The sequence below is a fragment of the Mytilus galloprovincialis genome, chromosome 10 (genome assembly GCF_965363235.1).
Source record: "Mytilus galloprovincialis chromosome 10, xbMytGall1.hap1.1, whole genome shotgun sequence".
NCBI lineage: Eukaryota > Metazoa > Mollusca > Bivalvia > Mytilida > Mytilidae > Mytilus > Mytilus galloprovincialis.
In genome coordinates this window covers 39,685,087-39,708,689 of record NC_134847.1, presented here as the reverse complement: position 1 = coordinate 39,708,689, position 23,603 = coordinate 39,685,087, and the positions used below count along the sequence as shown (strand labels likewise).

General features: G+C 31.6%; 1 protein-coding gene across 2 annotated transcripts in view; it reads right to left on the bottom strand.

Annotated features, from left to right (window-relative positions):
• Positions 1-23,603, bottom strand: part of LOC143047550 (uncharacterized) — a 103,255-nt gene that overhangs the window by 44,991 nt on the left and 34,661 nt on the right. For both annotated transcript variants that reach the window (XM_076220615.1, XM_076220616.1), the window contains 7 exons: positions 21,541-21,603; positions 20,222-20,479; positions 19,249-19,506; positions 18,524-18,781; positions 9,163-9,414; positions 5,992-6,633; positions 5,101-5,231 (listed from right to left, as the gene is read on the bottom strand). In XM_076220615.1, the coding sequence (XP_076076730.1) occupies positions 5,101-5,231; positions 5,992-6,633; positions 9,163-9,414; positions 18,524-18,781; positions 19,249-19,506; positions 20,222-20,479; positions 21,541-21,603 (1,862 nt within the window). The remainder of the gene's footprint in view (positions 1-5,100; positions 5,232-5,991; positions 6,634-9,162; positions 9,415-18,523; positions 18,782-19,248; positions 19,507-20,221; positions 20,480-21,540; positions 21,604-23,603) is intronic.

Sequence of the window (23,603 nt, the reverse complement as noted above, 5' to 3'; positions counted from 1 at the left end):
TTTAATATATTTTACGGCATTACAACGTCTACAACATCTTAACCGAGTATGTATAAATGCAATGTATACAGAATGATAAAACAGCTGCGGGTTTCAATAAGAAGAAGAATAAAGTAACACAAGTGAAAGAAGTTATGATTAGAGAGTCATAGAGTTTATGCACAATTTAAACAAGTATCCTAAACTTTTCACCTTTAAAAAAAAAATATATATATGTCTTGACACAATTTGACACCAGCTTTTCAAAATTTATATTTCATCTTCAATAGAGAATGTAACGTACCACATATAGAGGCATTGAAAGAGTTGTTGCCTTACGTGTGTATCTACCACATAGTTTTTCAAAGGGTCAAGTGTTAAATTTACCAGCCAGATCTAACTTATTATTACATTCTAAACCAGCCAATTACCAGCAAGACATTTGTAGAGTATATTTTTGTTGAAAAAGTTTTACTTTGTAGCAAACTTTTACAGATTTCACATGACTGTAAAATTTTAACTCTCACAGCCACATTGGGTGAAATCAGTTTTTTCAATTCACTTTTATAATACATGTAGATAACTAAAGATTGATTGCTACTGTGTTTGATTCTGATTTTCAAAGCAGTTTCAGAGAAAAACATTTTTTTTAATATAATTATCAAATGACGAATACTGAAATATGTGATGAATAAGGCATACTTGGCAATGATCATACATGTAGAGAAAGTCTCTTTCTATATATATATATATATAGTTATAACTATGTAAATATTCTATTTAAGTACCATCTTCAGACAAAAAAAAATGGATTCCGTTACTGACTGCTTACACTACAAACCATTATAGTCTGAAATGGCCTATATCTGTACTCGACTGTACTGATTTTTACTCGACCAGTCTGAATTGGTCTGACTTTTACTTGACATTACTCGACCCCAGTCTGAACCATACTTGACTGTACTGAATCGTACTTGACCCTTATCTTTGCCGTTGAAAATAGTCTGAACAAGAAGTAATTGTAACAGGATGCTGTTACGAAGTCTCCCAAACAAAGCTCCGATAACTCCCCATTCATATGGTCCCATGTTCATTTGATTTGATTTTTTGTCCCATACAAGAATATATATGGCTTACGAGTAGGGATCTCCACCATTTACAAGTTTTCAAACAGGAGGGGGTGGTGGTGACCCCCAGGGACTTTACCTACATTTCATTTGATTTGTTTTATTGTCCCCTACAAGAAAATATATGGTTTAGGGGTGGGGATCTGGACTGTACACAAGATAATAGTACATTCTCAAATTGAACGGGGTGGGGGTGACCCCCAGGAACTTCCATCTAATTTTATGTGATTCGTTTTATTGTCCCATACAAGAATATATATGGTTTAGGGGTGGGGATCTGGACCGTTTTCAAGTTTTCAAACAAGAGGGGTTGGGGTGACCCCCTAGGGACTTCCCTTTTATTTCATTTGATTTGTTTTATTGTCCCCTACAAGAATATATATGGTTTAGGGGTGGGGATCTGGACCGTTTACAAGTTTTCAAACAAGAGGGGGTGGGGTGACCCCCTAGGGACTTCCCATTTATTTCATTTGATTTGTTTTATTGTCCCCTACAAGAATATATATGGTTTAGGGGTGGGGATCTGGACTGTTTACAAGATAATAGTACATTCTCAAATTGAACCGGGTGGGGTGACCCCCAGGAACTTCCATCTAATTACATGTGATTTGTTTCATTGTCCCATACAAGAATATATATGGTTTAGGGGTGGGGATCTGGACCGTTTACAAGTTTTCAAACAAGAGGGGGTGGGGTGACCCCCTAGGGACTTCCCTTTTATTTCATTTGATTTGTTTTATTGTCCCCTACAAGAATATATATGGTTTAGGGGTGGGGATCTGGACCGTTTACAAGTTTTCCAACAAGAGGGGGTGGGGTGACCCCTAGGGACTTCCCTTTTATTTCATTTGATTTGTTTTATTGTCCCCTACAAGAATATATATGGTTTAGGGGTGGGGATCTGGACCGTTTACAAGATAATAGCACATTCTCAAATTGAAGGGGGTGGGGATGACCCCCCAGGGCATCCCCCTATATTTCATGTGATTTATTTTATTGTCCTATAATCATTTTTGAAGACTGCATGTATCTATCACTTATAGTTTTCAAGTTATATTCATTTAAAAAATTTTGAAAATAAAATCCCATAGGGTTCTATAGAAAAACCCTCCCTGCTTTCTACCCCCCAAAACACCCCTTAATAGACCCCAATGCACAAACGAAAGATTGATGGCTCACCTAGACATATTAGTCTACCATTTTATGAAATCCTAAGTCAATCTGACAAGCGGTTTTGGAGAAACGCTGCGGACAAGTTCATTTTTTAAAGCGGCGGAAGAAGAAGAATAATAAAAACTAGATTTGCCATTGCAAGCAATAGCGGATGGCACCCTTTTCCCATTGCCAGGCAAGCGGCAGTCATTTAGAAAACTTTTACTGTTTCCATGGCAACGACGGCCATTTTGAAAATTCGAAAGTTAAGTCTACATAAGCTAGGCAAAATTTGTTATAAGTTTCATTAAATTTAAAGCATTTTGAAGTTTTTCATAATTTTGCTGTTCCCATGGTAACGGCGGCCATTTTGAATATTCCAAAGTCAAACCCCCGCAGCAATTTTTTCCCTCCATAATCATATATACCATTTAATGTCTCTAGAGTAAATTTAACATTGATGTTCTGGAATGTTCTGTGAAAATTCAAAGTTTTGACCTTTTTGCATTGTTTCCATGGTAACTACAGATATTTTGGAAATTCCAACGCCAAATGCCACATCTTCCAATGTTGCTCATCGTTACTGTGAAGTTTCATGAAGTTTGGAGCATTTTGATATTTTTGAAATTTTTGGTGTCGTTTCCATGGCAACATAGTAGGTCCAATGAGTGCCAAAATCATCCAACACCTGTATGTAGTGGGCACCTACATTGTATTAAAATATGATGATTCTGAGTGTAAGCATATTCAAACAGTTCACCAAAACAAAAAACAGAAATTTTTCACATTTGTTTCGTTTCCATGGCAACGGCAGCCATGTTGATGGTGCCATACCCCACTGCACTATATAATGTGGTGGTCAACATTATGGTATAGTTCCATCAATATTGTTCAAGCCAATTCTGAGAAATAGTATGGACAAAAAAGTGTGGAAGAATAAATATAATAATAAAAATAAGACAAAAAGAAACGAACAATAACAATATGTCACCCCAACTCCATTGAGGGTGCCATAATAATAAGAACTGAGCAAAAACAATAAGTCTCCAAACTTTGTTTGGGAGACTTAACTATTACTCAACCAGTCTGAAACAGTCTTAACCCATTCTCGACTTGTACTCGACCTATTTTTCCAGTCTGAATCATACTTAACCAAAGGTCTGAACAGTACTCGACCAGTCTGAACCATACTAGACCAAAAAAACTTTACTTTTTTAACTGTTAAAATAAATTTCTATTTCATGAAATACATAACAACAGCCAACAAAATTTATAAAAAAAATTAACCTTATATTAGAAATATATCTATGATTATATTTAGGATGAAAAAAAATATATTATATAAAACTTATATCAAAAAGGGATAATATTAAATAAATAAATAAAATTGTTTTTCAGATTAGTGGTGAAATATAAAGAATAACCTCTGCTTGTGGCAAACTCATAAATAAGATCACACCTGGTCAGAGGTATTAAATTCTAAATAACATTGATTCAAAATTGCAACATCCTGTTTAGTTAAATAACAAGGCCTTTAAAATATACATGTATGTACTAGATAAGTAATACACGAATTTAAGAAAATATGGCTTTCTTTTTACCTGTAAAACACACATGTATTGAGGTAATTAGAACATATTAAAGTGCTTTCTGTATGCCATGTTAATTTGACAAAAAAAATTACTTAAATTAATTGAAATAAATTTTAACTGTTACTTTGGAATACATTTCTTTTTTTAAAAAGGTTATCAAGGATTGCTATGGAAATTCTATTATCATGATTACATTAAATTGTTGGTTTAATAAAACAAAACAATTCAGCTCTCATTTTTTTAAATTTATTAAGTTGTTTTATATACTATTTTATATATATATTAATAAAAAAAAACATTCACTGCATTATTAATTCAACTCAACTAAATCTTTACTAGGTTTAAGTTAATGGTGAAAATAGTCCAGTTACCATAAAATACTTCCGAAGTATTCATAAAATTTTGAATAAATATTGAAAATATTAGTCATTTGTTAGTCACAATTCATTTTTTTAGATTATGTGATCAGCTTGTTTTATTTATATTTTAAAAGTTGATTTAAATTTTTACATAAGTGTTGATTAATATTGTGTTGACGTTATATTATGATTGATTATTGTGAAATTTTAATTTCAATACTGTATTGAATACATTTTTAATTTCAATTTGTTGTTCAAATTTCATTTTTATTTTAAAAAAAATCCTAAATTGATAAAATTCAGTTGATAGATACAAAGAATAGGTCTAGGTTGGTAAAGACTTGGTCGAGTATGGTTCAGACTAGGTCGAGTATGGTTAAGACTTGGTCGAGTATGGTTCAGACTAGGTCGAGTATGATTCAGACTAGGTCCAGTACGGTTCAGACTAGGTCAAGTACGGTTCAGACTAGGTCGAGTACGGTTCAGACTAGTATAAAATGGTTAAGTACTGGTCAAGTACACATTCAGACTGTTAAGTATGGTTCAGACTAAAGTCGAGTATTATCAAGTAAATCTCAGACGAATTCAGACTAGTAGAGTAAAAATCAGTACAGTCGAGTACAGATATAGGCCATTTCAGACTTTTAATGGTTTGTAGTGTTAGATATTTATATGTTTATTTTGTTTTGATTTATTGTATGATTCTCATTCTTCAAATAACATAAACTGTGTCATTATCAATAAAATAAAGAAAGACAAGTTTGACTTTTTTTAATGAACTCATCAGAAATCATCTACGTTCAACAATACATGTACGCCTTACTCGACCTATAAAAGAAGTGTTTCCTAAGTATCATCAGAATTTTTTTTGTATCACTGTATAACAATTACCTCTCCACATTTATCTTTTCCAGTTAAAACTAAAATAACAGGCGGGTCAATGAACTCGTTAAATGGTTCATCTTCTGGTGGTTCAACTGATCTATGGCAGTGGATTGTATCAAACCAAAAGTCAACATACTCTGGAACATTAAGTATAGAAAAGTTAATATTGATAAGTGAAGTTAAGTATTATTTGTACATGTACATAATATATCAAAATCTTCAGCCTTTATTCTTAGTCATGATCCTATGCTTTCAAATTAACTTGTATCATATAAATGTGCAACGTACATCACTGTCAAATAAGAGTCTGAATTGCTACCCTGCTTTTGTTGATTATATCTTAGATTTTGGTTATCTATTTTCAGGATAATTAGTGAAATATATATGTATATACAAAAGATATTAACAAATTTTTGTAGCTCTAGTATTGGTGCATATTTCGGCCTCACATTTTCTATTTATACAGTTTTCGAGTTAAGCCAAGAGTAATGATACTTATGCTTAACTGGGATTGGGTCTTGCAGCATTATAGTGCCGACAAAACAATTGAGAAAACCTGTGCACTTAATACTTAAATGTTATTTGTTGAAACTTATCTTAAAAGTATTTCCTGTGCAAATGTATTTTCTGTAGGTTTAATACAACCATTAACACAATCCCCTCGAACATAGCAGTGTATTAAATTAACTCAATCTTTCATTGCAATCAATTTGTTTTGGGATAGAACTTTATCTTAGTTGTTTGAAGGCTCCATTTTCAATTTGATGTTCTAATAACATATTTTTGAAAGATGTTGTGATCTAGATACTAATGCTTAAAACACGAAAAGCTGAACAAAAGCATTTTGTAATTGAGAGATTTGAACGGATTACAACTTTATTCATGCTTAGAACTTACCTCCAACATTTTTAAAATCTGCAGAATACTGGCTAGCGTCTTGTTTTGAAATATCGTCCTTCATATCAGCAACCACTAGGTATATTGCACTATTTGTTAAAAAAGCTTGATGAGTAGCATAGAAATCCTTTTGTCCTGCAAAGTCCCATAAACCACATAATGCATAATGGTTAGAAGGAATATTCGAAGCTGACGTCGTGGTAAACACACGAGACATCAAATCTCGTGGCATTACTAGAGACAATGCATGATTGGTATCATCATGTTCTGTCAATGCGTCTTTTGAGCCAGTTTTTGTCAAATTTTCAATGTCTTTTATATCACCTTCATGGAAGTTTTCTGTTTGGTCAGTGTCTTTGGTGTCGCTTGTAGACATAGACCTAGACCCGATATCGACCCCACTGATTTTCCCTTTATTTGATGAATTAACACTCATTTTGTCGACCATGTTTGTACTAGTTTCTGTTTGGTAGAGAGTTGTGTTATTCATGTCCTTAAGAGAATTTGCTACATCTTCCACTTGTTTAATCCCATTATTCGATTCATTGCTCCTAGATATATTGAATTCCTCTTTTATTGTTCTTTTATTTGGAACTGAATTTAATGCTCTACGTATTCGGTCTATCTTATCATCAAATGCACCTAAAAAGATAACGCGACTCGCTAATAATATTTGATATTTACAATTGTTGTGTATCGCCTAAAATTTGCTTAACATGCATGAAGCGGCAAACAATGATCTGTGCAATCTTGAAAGAAATTGTAGGGTTTTCTTGTTGATAATTTTGCAGTTTTTTGTTAGACATCAACTTTTAACTGCTATAATTGATCCACTTTCATTTTAGTTAAAACAGAACACTTTTTCCACAAAATTCACTTATGATTATTGATGTTTCTACTATTATTATTTACTAAATAAATTTTGCCTTTCTTTCACTCTTTAATAGATGCAAAGTAGCAAGTGATCATATATACTTCCGCTTGCAGACAAAAGAGGGACGAAAGATACCAAAGGGACAGTCAAACTCATAAATCTAAAACAAACTGACAACGCCATGGCTAAAAATGAAAAAGACAAACAGAAAAACAATAGTACACATGACACAACATAGAAAACTAAAGAATAAACAACACGAACCCCACCAAAAACTAGGGATGATCTCAGGTGCTCCGGAAGGGTAAGCAGATCCTGCTCAACATGTGGCACCGTCGTGTTGCTTATGTGATTACAAATCCGGTAAATAGTCTAATTCGGTAGGTCACATTCATGAAAGGGAAGGGGATTGTAGTTACGACGTAAGGAACATATCCGATATCATTTGTGAAAGGTTATTCCATAACGGTCAACCAACTCGTCATGACGTCCGTAAAATTTACAAAGGGATGATTTCAACTTCACCATTTGAAACTCTTGGTTTAATAGCTTCCTTGTGAGCAGTAACCCTCTATCTAGAAAATCATGATAGGAAATGCAAGCACGGGAATATCGTATCAATTGGAAGATATATACCCCGTATGCAGGTGCTGCTGGAATGTTGCTATTTAGAAATGGAAAGTTCACAATTGGAAAGCTGAAATCATCTCTTTTGTCGTAAAGTTTTGTTTTCAACCGACCCTCATTGTCAATTTCTAGATGTAAGTCAAGATATGAAGCCGACTTAACTGTATCTGTAGTATCCTTTATCTCCAATTCGATGGGATAGATGCTTTCCACATAGTCACCAAAGATAGAATGGTAAAAGTCAAAAGAATAACTCAAATTGAATGTAACCGGCAATTTTTTGTTTCATTGCAATTTGTTTAAATTTAAAAAGTCGTTGTAAAATAAAACTTTCAATATCAAATGAAACCAATAATATTATACAATTATAAGGTTAATAAGGGACATAACTCTTGAACGGTAAATATGAAATCAATATGATTTCAAAGAAATTGGTCAATTGATATCATCATTAATCGGAAAGAAAATGAATAAATATTGTAAGGTAATAACTATTGTAAAAAACCCCATTTCAAGGTCAATGATATTGGGACAAGTTTTCAACAAATTAGGTTAATCTGATTATCACTATTATTAAGAGGTGGAGAAAACAAGATTTGGTCAGGCAATACATAACATTATCATTTGGAAACTAACATTCGTGATCATAATGTCATATGATAAATATAAAATGAACACAATTAACAAACCAATTAAATTGTTTAAAGGTACTAAAAGCACAATTCATGGACATCGACGTATAACATTTTTTGACGTCAGACACGCGAAGCAATGTATTTCCTTTAAAAATTGTAACACGATGATGACTGATGTACCCATATTTTGACTATTTTATTCATTATGTTGGTTTAGTTCACGCATCATTGAAAATTAAACGGAAATTAATGAGATTGTCGTAAAAAGTGAGAGGTTTAGCGATATAAAACCAAGTTTAATCCACCATTTCTACATTTGAAAATGCCTGTACCAAGTCAGGAATATGACAGTTCTTGTCCATTCGATTTTGATGTGTTTTGTCATTTGATTTTGCCATGTGATTAAGGACGTTCCGATTTGATTTTTCTCTGAGTTCAGTATTTTTGTGATTCTTAATTTCGTCGTTTAAAAAAACCTGAACTGCTACGGAAATTCAAAACAGAATACAAATAATTATTAAATTGCAAAATCCATGAAATCGTGATTATGGAGCTAAATGTGTTATATTCTCATAACCCAAGAAACCATATTGACTAAATGTTAAAAAAAAAATAACAATTGATAGTTACTCTTGTAAAGTGTGTTATTCTTTTGTATTGGAATTATCAAATAATATGATGCGTTAAGCCTCGATCGTTTTATTTGTCTTATAGCTATGCCGGATAATAGTTTATAATAAGTCTGTCGTTTAATTTAAGTTTATGAAAATATTTTGACTATGCTACAATAAATTAAACAATATATCACATCATTGTTTGATGGTCTAAACTACAAAACAATATTTCTTAAACACAATTTCAATTTTAAGAAGATTGTTTATACTTTTTCCCATTTGCCAAAAATGTGTACTATGTAATAAACAAAATCTAACATATTTTTCCGGTTAAGAGTATAATTCATGCATTCACGTCATTGAAAAAAAATTATGAAGTTGACAAATGATATCATTTTGAAATGCTTCCATATTCACTTACCATCAATCAACCAAGACCCATCTTCTATGTTTATTTTACATTGATCAACAACGATGTCAACTCCATCTGTACTGACTACATCATCGATATTTTTCATTAATAATCGCCTCACTAAGCTTGTCTTCCCAACAGACTCCTTTCCTACGACCATTATTCTAACATAATACCGCTTTTCCACTTCTGAACTTTGCATCAGTTCAATATATCTAGTCCTATCTTTTTCTTGTAATCGGTTTATAGCTTCTGGTAAGACTGAAATGATATGATTTAGATAACAATAATAAATGTTTCACAAACATAAGAAGGACTGTTCATTACATTATAACAAAAAATATAGACCGCTATCAAATGATTACATTGTATAACAAAATGATGGCATACCATGGTCAACTACAATTAATGAAAAACAAAAGTACCAAGTATAAGAGTATGGTGCCGAAAAGGTTAAAAGGAAATTCATTCACTGGACGATGCTCTCAAGATATAAACAGTCTCCGGGACAAGTTTGCAATTCCGCTGAGTGCAAAAGTTGTCACCTTAATTTTTGGAGTTAAGTCAAAATGAAGTTGATAACTTGGTTGGTATTGGTTCCCTGATATTTGTCCTCAATTTTTTTGGCTCTAGCACCACTGTTAAAAAAGTTATGCCCCTTTTTTCGACAATTTCCTCAGAGGAAAAGTAGTTTTCCTCAAGGGAAATCGAATTTCCCTAAAGGAAAAAGATTTTTCCTCAAGGGAAAAAGATTTCCCTTAGGGAATTTGCTGCATAAATATTTCCCTTGAGGAAATTCTATTTCCTTAGAGGAAATTCTATTTCCTTTGAGGAAATTCTTTTTCCTTTGAGGAAATTTGCGGCTTCAAATTTTCCTTTGAGGAAATACTTATTCCTGTGAGGAAATTTGCAGCTTCAAATTTTCCTTGGAGGAAATACTTTTTCCTGTGAGGAAATTTTTGACAAACACTTTTCCTTGAGGGAAAATTCAAGCCAACAAATTTCCTCTAAGGAAATCATTGTTCTTCAAATTTCCTCTAAGGAAATCATTGTTCTTCAAATTTCCTGTGAGGAAATTTCTGAACATCAAATTTCCCTTAAGGAAATGTTTACCCTTATTTTTCCTCTATGGAAATTTCATAACAGTACAAACAGTATAAATATAATTTTTCCTAGACTGAATTATTGATACAAAAGACAATTAAAACTTTAATACAAATTTTCATGGTGAGTATTAAACATGCAAAAACAAAAGTCTGACTGTTTAACATGTTTAAGACAATACAATAATAAGCAAAACGTGTGAATATCATACCATGTGTGATGTTATTAATATTGTACTCATATTTGCATATTAAATAAAATAAACACTTTTCATGTTAAATTAACTTGTCTTCTGTTTCAGCTGCTGTGTACAATTATTCCACCCCCTACGTTCAGTGCATAAATAATTCCATCCACAAGACTTCTTCCTTCAATTGGTTGAATAAATTTTAGCAACTTGTTCTGACTTCAAACATCTTCTCTGTAATTTTGATATGATGGAGCCATGTACATGAATGGTTAAAGCAGATGTTTATTTCGACAACAAACATGAAAAAGATAGTATTTTTTTCTTAATTTCTCCATAATTCATCAGTGAATATATACATATATAGGTTGTCACATTTTACACAATTGTGTTATTGTGCATCTTTGATAGTATTCCATTTTGTTTATAGGAATTTTGTAGAATTTTTTCTATTTCTTTTTCCAGGAAAACACACAGTTCATTTCACTTTAATTAATCCAATTAGCACATTATGTAGTAACGGAGCACCAATTATCTTTGAGGTAATTATTAGTGTCGATGGTCTCACAAGTAAATCAGAGTGAATATTGCATGCACATTAATTAGCAGAGAAGAGACAATTATCAACTTGTGCATTATTCATTTTCTCGCAGTTATTTGCGGTAAATTAGCTTTATGTATATATGTCCCAAAACAGGTGCTCGGATCTAGTACTAGTAAACTTTTTAAATTGTTGTGACATGGTCAGTCACCTGATTAGTTGCATGGCTGATTACCATTTTACAGGTGACCCAGTAGTTTTCCATATGACAGTAGCGTGTACCCTCGGGGTAACTTATTTTCTGGGGAACATCGTGTCCACGTGTAATACTTAGTATATATTGCAACAGATGACATTAAACAAATTTTCTTTGTAGCATCGGTGTCAATTTCATGTTCAACCACACAAAAAAATTCACAAAAAAGATATTATAATAAAATCATAAGAAAAAGATGGAAAAATACTAACAAATAATGTTGGCATTGAGTAAATGGGGATTTGTGTTTTAAAGATCTTCTTCCCAGTGGACAACAACAAATGGAAGTTTTTAACGACCTTGACTAGCTATACAGCACTTGCACGGTCGGTCCAGTGGACAAATTTCATACTTGATAACTTATAGTAATTCTTTTAATATATATACGACAATTAAAAAAAATGCCAAATCTGATACACGTACCTATAATGTACAGAATTGAGAACAGCTTCAAATTATGGCCTTTTTATTGGTAATATATTTAAAATAATACCATATTAGTGTCACTTATTGCTTTTAAAACGTGTTACCAAATTAAAATGAAGAAATAGGCTCAAAACCGCATTTTTTAAAGATATTTTGTTTTACTCCCAAAATAGAGAAGGGGTCCGGTATACAGACTAAAGTCCAGATGAGAAGATTAACATGCTTTTCTATGTTAACAAGGATTTATTATTAAATTCATCAAATTATTTGAACATGGGAACCAAATAACGAAACAAATAAACCGGAAATTGGCCATACCTTTTTAGTAAGTGGACAAATAGGCAAGGATAATGTTATATAATTGTTTAAATATATAAGAAAAAGTTCTAAACAAATTCACATTCATTCAAATATGGTGTAGCACCACTAAGAATAGAAACGGGGAGATTTGAAAATTTTAAGAGATCGAGTCTGTGATAATTGTATGAATATTTTAGAAGATAAGGCCCATGTTATTTTATCGTGTTCTTTATATGACGATTTTAGAAAAAGAATTATAATATTTGATGAAGCAACACTTTTTAATAGTGATTTTATGTCATTCGATGATAAACAGAAATTAGTGTTTTTATTTACAGATAATAATATGATTCGTAGCTGTGCCAAAGCCTGTAATCTTATTCTAAATTGACGTAGAAATGTTTTATACTGTAACCAATGTTAATGTCAATATGTTTTATAATAGATCTGCATTCTTTATAAAAATTTTCATGTTATTGTCTCTTGTAATTCTGTACAGAATGGCTCTCTTTTTATATTTATATATTTTTACATTTAATATAATGTTGTATTATATATTTTTGAGAGATGAGACTTAAATAAAATATTGAATTTTGAATTGATTCATTACCTTTTTATCAGTTTAGGTAATTCTTATTAGCCTAGCGATGAAGCCATATATGTACCTAGCCATTTTTACTAATTGTTTTATTATTCTTTGAAGAAAGAAAGAAATATATTTTGGATAACTATTTCCTTTATATTCAATTGAACAAGAAGCGAATTTGTCAGAAAACTAGAGTAACTATATTTAGAAATAGCGTCGTTACAGGTGACTGTCTGCTTCTGACAGGCAATTAAACCTTAGTAGAAGGATAGTGGAACGTCCATTAGGCTGTGCTCAGCCACGTCCGAATGGGGATCCTTGCAACAACCCTTCGAGTGGACTGTATTAGCGGTGTGTAGAAATACCGCAAAGGACTTCTTATATTTTATTAGTGCACTAGGAAGTAAGTTTTTGCAATAATGACATTAAAACGATGTTATAAGACCCCAAGGAACATGGATGTAAGAGGATATGAGTAAAAACATCACATTTATAAAGTTTGGTGTCAATAGATGTTGTGATTTGAAGTTAAATGACTTTTTAATCAGCGCGTGCCACTCGGCACGTGACCAACGGCTTATTGCAAATTCGGAATTTCCCAATTATCATGTTCAATCAGAGACATATAGACACATGTATATATATGTCTCTGGTTCAATCAACCTTATCCAAAATAAAAATTATCTCTTGATCGTTACTAATCGATTCATGACCCATAGTGGAGGGGGCATTAAGTTTAACACTTGATCGTCTGTCCGTCTGTTCCAAAATTGTTTTTTGTTCTCTTACAGTACTTTAGTTTGCCTCAACCAAATTTAATTAAACTTTAAAAAAGCTTGTTATCACAATACTCAGATCAAGTTTGAATTTTGGTGATGTCAGTGTAAACAGTTACTGTACTAGACTTATGCCCCTTTACAAATGGGAAAAAAATGCTGAATTTTTGGTTTCCCGTTCTCTAAACTTTAGTTTTTCTCAACCAAATGTTATGAAAACTATACACAATGCTTATCACCACAAAATACAGATTAAGTTTGAATTTATATAGTGTCTCTTTTACAATTCTAGTTATAAATGTTCTTTAAAAATGGAAAAATTATCAATTTTTCGTTTCTGGCCTCTAACTTAAGTTTATCTCGACCAAAGGAGTAGGTTCAGTAAGACCCCTTTTTGGACCCAAAATATAGCAGTTTTACAAAATTGTTAAAATGTAAACCTTTAGTTATTTATTGGACAGAAGAATGCTTCTGCTACATAAATATGGGCTGTTTTTGACAATACAATGCACATATATCCGGTACTAGCACCATTAAGTCATGCTAAATTACTGAAATGCTCATGATTCTAGCATTTTAGTTAAATTTTAGACGGTTTTCGTGTAAAACGAAAGTGGCCACATTCGTGTTCATCCTTAATATTGAAATGTCAGTTGTATTTGATGATAATACATAACATATATATATGAACACGGATGCGGCAACTTTCATTTTTACTAAAAACTATCTGAAAAGTGACATTTTTCGGTATATTAGGTAGATTTTTCATATTTGAGCTTGAATCGGATCGTTTTTAATGACTATATCTGTTAAAATCTTTCACATAAACTAATTAATTCATATAAAATAGACACTAAAGTGTTTAAAAAGTGGTCAAAATCTTTCGTCAGATGAACCTGAAATTTGAGGCCAAAATCGGTCCTTACCGGACCTACTCCTTTTCAAACAATACTTTTTACCAGAAAATCAGATCAATTTCAAATTTTGGAAGTAAAACTTTTACCTTTCTTCAGTTATGTTCCTTTAAAACTTTGAATAATATGGTAGCTGGAGTATCATCCCCTATTTATCATGTATATTTTTGCATAAGAGTTAAGGAACTTTAGTTGTTGGAAAGTTATTTAAAATCTGTCTATTTTCAAACTTTGGAAGGTTTTAGAAATGTATTTGTTAAAAAATCCCATCCTTAAACTTATAGTCACTTGAGATATTTCCAAATGGAGCCAAATTATCTTTCATGTTTTATGTCAATGAATACCTCTGTGTGTGCATGTCCTTATTTTTTTGGAGAGGGTCTTATTTGCGCAGTGCTCATAGTTTTTCTAGTTGATCATTAAAATTCATTTAAAACATAAAGACTAGCTAAAAAGGCAACAAGCTTATCAAGTACTCATGGTACAGATTTTAAACACACATTAATATACATCATGTACATTAAACAGCATCAAAAATATTGATGCAAGATGTCATTCAATAATAACTTTTACTCTTTTATGTATAGGACAAGAACTATAGAAGATACAGAGAAATTATAAACAGCAGAAATGATAGGCAATTTAAAATTCGCAGAAGCCATCTAAACCTAAATGGTAAGGCCACATTGATTTTTAAAAAGCTATTGAACTTGTAAGATGATTATCATGATTACTATAAAAATTAAAAGATATGGTATATTAAATATGAAAATTATTGATCATGGCTTTGAGAAAGCAATTGTAGACCTGTGACGAAAATTCATACCCTATAGTCAAAGTAGGCAGCTATAACAGACCCTCAGATGAAAAATTGAAACAATTCAAATTTTAAAACTAATTGCCTAGTTTATAACAAAATAAATTACAAAAAATAGATATGACTGGTATGAAACAACAACAACCACTAAATTTTAGTGTCACACTAAACTGACAAAAACGACAGGCTCAGAACTTTGGACTGGCACAATAGGAATATGGCAAGGTTATATAAAAATAAGATGTGGCATGATTGCCAATAAGACAACTCTCCACCAGACAAACAATGATGTTAATTTCCTGCAGACACAGACTGGACTACTGTAAACCAACTAATTTTTCGCGAATACTTTATTTGGGTTTTATACTTTCTAGTCTATATCGCAGCTATTTATTTATCGCGAGTTTTACTGTAAGTTTACTTAATGTATTTTAATAAGGAAAGATACATATGAAAAACATTCGCGACGATTTATATGCGTGTTATATTTGTAAATGCAAAAATAAATTGCTTGTGAAAATAAATCGCTCGCGAAAATAAGTTGCTTTACATTGAGTAAGCAAGAAATTTATACATTTCCCTTAATTGAAGACTCAAAGTTAAGTACTCACAGTAACTCACAGCTTAAGTTAAAAATCCATAAAAACTAATGCATGTAAAAAAAAAAGGTTTATGAACACTCAACCCTACCCTAACTTTAGACAGTGGTTTAACAGCTCAACAAATATATAAAGAACAAACTGCCTCAACTTAAAAGACTGATAAATGCACAAAATCAACTAATATAAGAACTATAGACAAAAGCATTCACAAGGAAGAAAGGAAATATATTTTAAATGTTAATAAACATGACAAAATAAACTTTTATTGCTGTTTCTCTCTCCATTTATAACATTTTATTTGTTTATTTTGTGTATCTTGGTTTTCATGATCAATAGGCCATTACTGAAGAGGAAACTTAAAAGTTGAAATTCATCTACAAAGTGTGCAATTGGATTAATTTGAACTGGAATGTGTGCTTTCCTGCAAAAAAGAAATAGGAAATTTTATCATAATCACATGATAATGGTCATAAACAAAATGGAGTTCTATCATAGATACACAAAAAACACTATTGTATAAAAGCAACAACATATTATATATATTAGTCGAAAGAAAGGAGAAATGCAGAAAAATACTATTTTGTTGTTGAAAAAAGGAACACCAGTTTTATCCACTCATTTACATCCCTCCCTCATATCAAATATACGGAAGAAGATCATTGAAGAACAATTTGCAAAAATGTTTTCTCTTAGAATTGATGGAAAATATTTAGTGAATGGAATAATGTATTCACTGAATTCTTACGTAGTGGATTGAATAACTGTACACAAGCTGAAACAGAAGAACATTTTAATTTAAAATAACAGGAAAAGTGTTTATTTTATTATTCAATCTGCATATATAAAAAAAATCTTTAGAACCCCACAAATGGTAAGACATTCAAATTGGTTGCTTATTAATGTATTGAATTGAAACAATTACAAAGAAAACATAATCCTTTGCTTCAAATTTTTTTTATAAATCAAAGTTTTTTCAATATTTTGATATGAGCGTCACTGATGAGTCTTATGTAGACGAAACGCGCGTCTGGCGTACAAAATTATAATCCTGGTACCTTTGATAACTATTTACACCACTGGGTCGATGCCACTGCTGGTGGACGTTTCGTCCCCGAGGGTATCACCAGCCCAGTAGTCAACACTTCGGTGTTGACATGAATATCAATAATGTGGTCATTTTTATAAATTTCCTGTTTCCCAAACTTTGAATTTTTGAAAAAAACTAAGGATTTTCTTATCCCAGGCATAGATTACCTTAGCCGCATTTTGCACAACTTTTTGGAATTTTGAATCCTCAATGCTTTTCAACTTTGTACTTGTTTGACTTTATAAATATTTTGATATGAGCGTCACTGATGAGTCTTATGTAGACGAAACGCGCGTCTGGCGTACAAAATTATAATCCTGGTACCTTTGATAACTATTGTGAAGTGATTTGGCTTCAGACATTTGTAAGGACATTACCTAATAAGTAAAATTTCTAATTGACGCTTATAAAACTCTAATCGATTATGAAAATTTTCAAAGCCTGCAACTGAAACAATGTGAAATTAATTTATTTAAACATTCTTTTCATGTCACAAAGCGGTTACCTGGATAGACATCACATACATTTAAAAAAAAAAAGTACAATCACTACACTCAAACATTAAACAAGAGAAACACGATTCCCTTTTCAACACAACTAATGATGATTTCCGGGGCTCCGAAAATGAAATTAAGATTCCGTTCTAAACGTTGCACCCATAGTGACGCTCATTTGATGGAATTTGATAAGTCTTCCTCTCTAGATTATTTTCAAAAAAAGACGACGAGATTATGGTTAGCAAAATGTAAACATTGCTTGCGTTATCGGATATTCCATAACGATCAAACAGCTTCTAATGGCATGTCATTGAATTCTAAAAGGTTGATATCAACAAATTATCAATTTTTCCACTTAGAACTCTTGATTTAGAAGCTGTCATTAAAATAGCAACCAACAACGCAGGAAATCATTTCATGAAATTCAAGCGCTGGACTATCGTATCAGCTCTTAAAATCATACTTTAAGCAGGCATTTCTGGAATGTTTCTGAAGACATGAGACATACCTAATTGTATCTATTTTATCATTTATATTAAGTTCGATTGTAAGAATGTGTTTACAAAACAAAGTATTTTGTAAGATGACATAATATTTTTTTGGGTACGTAAGGACACAGGAAAATTGTTTAAAAACACTCGTTAAACTATGATATGTATTAAAAATAATAAACAAACAATTTGATGGTAATATTCCATTTCTAAGTAGCAACATTCCAGCAGCACCTGCATACGGGGTATATATCTCCCAATATGATACGATATTCCCGTGCTTGCATTTCCTATCATGATTTTCTTAATAGAGGGTTGCTTCTCACATGGAAGCTATTAAACCAAGAGTTCCAAATGGTGAAGTTGAAATCATCCCTTCGTAAATTTTACGGACGCCATCACGAGTTGGTTGACCGTTATGGAATAACCGTTTCACAAATGATATTGGATATGTTCATTACGTCGTAACTACAATCCCCTTCCGTTTCATGAATGTGACCTACCGAGTTAGACTATTTTCCGGATTTGTAATCACATAAGCAACACGACGGGTGCCACATGTGGAGCAGGATCTGCTTACCCTTCCGGAGCACCTGAGATCCTGAGTTTTTGGTGGGGTTCATTGTTGTTTATTCTTTAGTTGTCTATGTTGTGTCACTTTACTATTGTTTTTCGGTTTGTCATTTTCATTTTAGCCATGGCGTTGTCAGTTTGTTTTAGATTGATGAGTTTGACTGTCCCTTTGGTATCTTTCGTCCCTCTTTAAATGATTTCTGTTATGACTACCTTCAACAGTTACTGTTTGTTGTTTTCGTACGTTTCCAGCGACCATCATGTATTGACCAGCATCACTCAATTTAGCCTGTTGAATTGTCATACAGTGATCTTTTTCATCAATTTCAAGTGAAATATTCTCATTCTGTCTGATCCTTGCATCGTCCTTAGACCATTCAACATTGATATCTGCCGAATACACTGAGCATTTTAATTGCAACGTTTCACCTTCGACACATTTGTTTGGTTTGAATTCCGACGTAAACATTGCTGAAACAGGACATATTTTCATTGATAACATTTATTATTACATAGTGCTGAACATTTAGTAGGGTTTTCTATATGAATGGCATTTTGATTAAATTAGAGCCCAATTAGTAATAGTAAAGACAGACATCGTGTATTTCTCATCATTTGTGTTGCTATACGTTTATTCATACATATTCGGTTTATAATTGGTAAAACTAAGAATGTGGTAAAAAAATATTCTCCATCAAAAGGCAAAATTATTTTAAGGAGTCAGCTATCATCTTAAAGAAATAATTGTTTTTGATAATTTCATGTCAGGCTTGTTGTTTATGCTTGATAAATGGCCTATAAATCTTTCAATTATTTTGAAATAAAAGACTTAAACCCGCAAATGGTGCATTTTGGAATAACAGTCCACATGATGAAATTTAAAAATATTCGTTTGGTATTGAGGATGAGAAAACCAACCTTTAAGTTTTAATTAATACCTTGAACATTTACTGTCACTTGTTTTCGTACGTTTCTCGCAACTAAATTATATTGACCATCATCACTCAATTTAGCCTGTTGAATTGTCATACAGTGATGCATTCCGTCACTCTCAATTAATAAATTCTCATTCTCGTTGATTCTCACATCGCCTTTAAACCATTCCAGTAAAACATCTTCGGAATAAACTGAACATTTCAACTGTAACGTTTCCCCTTCTATACACTTGACTGGGTTCAATTCAGATATAAACATTGCTAAAAATGATTATTTGAAAAAATAATGTTTTGAAATAACATATTAAACCTTTATAGCTAAAGACAGACTGAGAGTATAACGACGACACAACAATACAAGAATACACAATAAAATAATATATAATGGGCAAGTGAAAATAATAAATAATTTTCATTTACGTGATAACTAATAAACGGCTACCTAGAGCCCAATCGGTCACATTATATAAAGATTAATATCGTGTATTGTTTATCAATGTTGTTGCTTTACGTTTCTTCATAACTATTTATCATAGGTAAATATAAGAATCTGATAAAAAAAAATCTTTGTTGAAGGGAAATGTATCTTAAAGGGAGATTTATCTATTTTCTTCTTTAATTTAAGTTCTTAGGTTAATTTTGTATCGTGATTATTAAATTTACGTTATAAAGTGTCTATCCACCTAGTGTATTAGATTTTGAAATAATAGACAGACACTTGCAAATTGTACCTTTTATTTTTTTTTAAAGTTTACATTATTATATTTAAGGAAAAACTAAACATGAGTTAGATGTAAAGTGTATGAAAACTAAGTTTCTTTTAAAAAGTAAAACAACAAAAGTACTTTAGGAAAATTCAAAAACTGTGTCATTTAATGGCAAAATAGTAAACAAAAACATCAAACGAAAAGAAAACATATTCCTTATTTGGTGTAGTTATTGTCTTATATAGGAAAATGGTAAAAAAAAATGTTACCTTTAATAGCTACTGTTTGTTGTTTTTCTACGTTTCCAGCGATCATAACATATTGACCAGAATCACTCAATTTAGCCTGCTGAACTATCAGGAAGTGATCTTTTCCATCACTATATATTGATAAATTCTCACTCTGTTCAATTTCCATATCGTCTTTCATCCATTTCACAAAAATATCTTTTGCATACACTGAACATTTCAGTTGTAAACGTTCTCCTTCGATACCACTTATTGGAATAAATTCAGATGTAAATATTTCTGAAACAAATCAAAGTTTAATATTAGGAAACAATTACCGGTCTATAATTGTTGTATATAATTCATTAAAAAAAATATGTTAGTCTCCAAGTAGTGCCTAAGTGCAATAATTATCTTCTCAGGCAATAATTAAATATGTATAACTGAGAGGTCTTTTAAGAATTTGACAACAGCGGTATTCTCAATATCAGAATTTGTAACAAACGAGTAGATTTCTATCAAAAAATTATTATTTTTCCCACCTAGTAGTAGTAATATAACAACTGCACTCACGTTAGTAGTGTTCTATCATATATATTTCTTCGTGCTGGGTCACATTATGTACAACTCGCATTATCTGAACATTGCAATGATTGTACAATATTGACCATATAAATTTTGAAAACATGATTTTGTTTTCGACGTACTTGATAGGCATTAACATCATGAACATGTATATCAAAAAATATTTTTTGATTTTCTATATATGTATTTGAATTTCCCCCCAAGAGTCATAAATAAAATGATTACATGTCTTAAAAGAGTTCGATTATGTCTTGCAAACTATAACTATTTTTGTTTGAAAACTGAGGATGGGATTGTCAAGTTGAAAGCTATCTTTTTCATATGATGAAGCTTCGGTTATAGGAATCCTTTACCACCTTATAAAATTGAGAATGCAAATTGGGAATGTGTGACACTAATATTAACCCAACTAAAATGCAGACAACAGCCGAAAGCCTCCATGGACCTTCAACATGTTCAACACAGCAAGATAATCCCGCACCGGGAAGTGGGATTTAGTTGGTTCCTAAACAAAATAAGTTCTAGTTCAGTGAAAATAGATTTTACGCTTAACTCAAAAACAAATAAATGAACTAAAATAAAAAAAAAAAACATACAGGACTAGTTAAGATTAGATGTATACCTAGCATATACCACAAAGATTTATCGCGTTACTCAATCTTTCTTGTGTAGTTTTTGCGGACTTTTTTTTAATTAAATGTGTTCCTGCACTCTGTTTTCATGCTTTCTCACAATCAACACATTTGAAATTTTATAGATAACTTATTTTGATCTACCTCTTATACAGTGTCCCCGTACTCTTTTCATCCATAAAAGAAGTAACATAACCATTGTACAACCTGAAAAAAAAATGGAACACATAAAACAATTGTAATTATCAACGATTGCTGTGCAACAATCTAAAGCAAATATTGGATTAGTTATACATTTTGGAACGAAATAGAATTGAATTTAACATGTATAATAACTGTTTAAGGAAGCACAATACAAAGATTTTTCAACTCCCAATCAGACAACTTTAAACTGATGTAATTCATTTCATCCTTTCTTCATATTTTATAAATGAGGTACCAAATGAAAGAAGAAAGATCAAACTTTTAAATTGTGATAATTTCATTATGACATAATTATTACATAATTAATTGTTATATTAGTTGCTATATTGTGATGTTCACACTTGAATGAATTTAGCGTCTTTGTTCTTCATAGCATCCCAAAATATTTTATAGATTCTTGTACAACACAGCTTGACCTCCAAAACCGTGTCTCAGATTTTTCCTATTGTATTTCATTCTCTCATAAATCTTTGTGTATGAGCAACATGCATTCCTTTCCTTTTCTTTTGTACGTTTTTTTTTTATATGTTCTGTTTATATAATACATTTTCACAAATAACTAATTTTTCCATCACTACAAACTGCTCAGAGTCTGAAAAGACCAGTTTTTGTGCTCGACCAGTTAAGTTGAGCACACATTTTACTCGGCTAGTCTCGACATTTTCTCGACAGTACTTGACTGTACTTAATTGAATTCGACTAGGTCTCGACTTTACTTAATAAGTCTGATTCAGGACTTGATGATCTTGGTTAAGTCTAATATGTCTCGACCAAAGCTCCACTCAGTCTCAACCAGTCTCGACTAGTCTTGACTGGTATAAATCAGCTCATTTAACTAAATTATATGTAGATCTTACAAAATACCAGTCTTTTTGGTAGTTTAATAGATTGCTGTGAAATGAAATAATTTAATTAATAGGTGAAAAAAAATATTAAATTAAGATAGGCATCTTTAATTTGAAAAAGAATTAAAGATGCCTATCTGAATTTAATCCTTTAGTTATTATTTATTTTTTACCTATTAATTAAATTCTTCATTTCACAGCAATGAATCAAAGGTAAACGGACAGAGAGTCACATGACATAGAGTCATAAATTTGATATGAGAAAAGTCACGGGACAAAAAGTCTCAAAGAATTTTTGAGAATTATTTGAATATATCAGAGAACGATCTTGAAATATTTTCTTTTTATTACATATATATTTTTATGTTAACAATACTGTTCATAAGGCTTGATAATTTTTTTCAAATTTAATCATTCAAAGGATATTTTCTTGGCAGAATGAAGACATTGAATTCTAATGCAATTTGGATGTATCAATTTTTTTCATTGGCTAAATCCACAGTTGACCAGGCGTAACTAAGGAGGGACCCGCCATGTTGAATTGATTGAACCAACAAATGTTCGATTACTTCTATATAATCGAAAATAAAACAACACCTACCTCGAATTCGCCGTTTTAATGTAATTTTATTCGAATTTGAAGCGTACAGGTATCGTACATGTCGTAATAACCTCCAGTTTGGAAGTTTTCATTTGTATGACGTCACGTTTAGCCATGACGTCGTTGTGCCAAAATCAATCATGAAGTTTCGCGGATTTTTTTCTGTTTGTCAAATTTAAACATTTTTTCAAGTTTTATCTTATTTTTTCTTTTTGTAATGCATTAGAATCGGAATAACAGTACTGTAGTTGAAGAGTTGCCACCGTCAATTTTGATTTGACGGTGGCAACTCTTCAACTTCAGTACTGTTATTCTTTAAGTACCAGGTCTCTCTGTCATTTTGTTTTCATAACAATTGTTTGATCATTATTGATATTTATTGAATACATATTAATTACAAACTTTCTGCATATAAAATTGTTCAAGAAAAAACAAAACAAAGTATCTAAAAAATTAGTGTTTTCTTGTTTAGAGAAAAATAATCTCAAAACTGAATTGTGACTTTTTGTCCTATGACTTTTTGTCTGTGATTCTTTGTATGTGACTTTTTGTGTGTG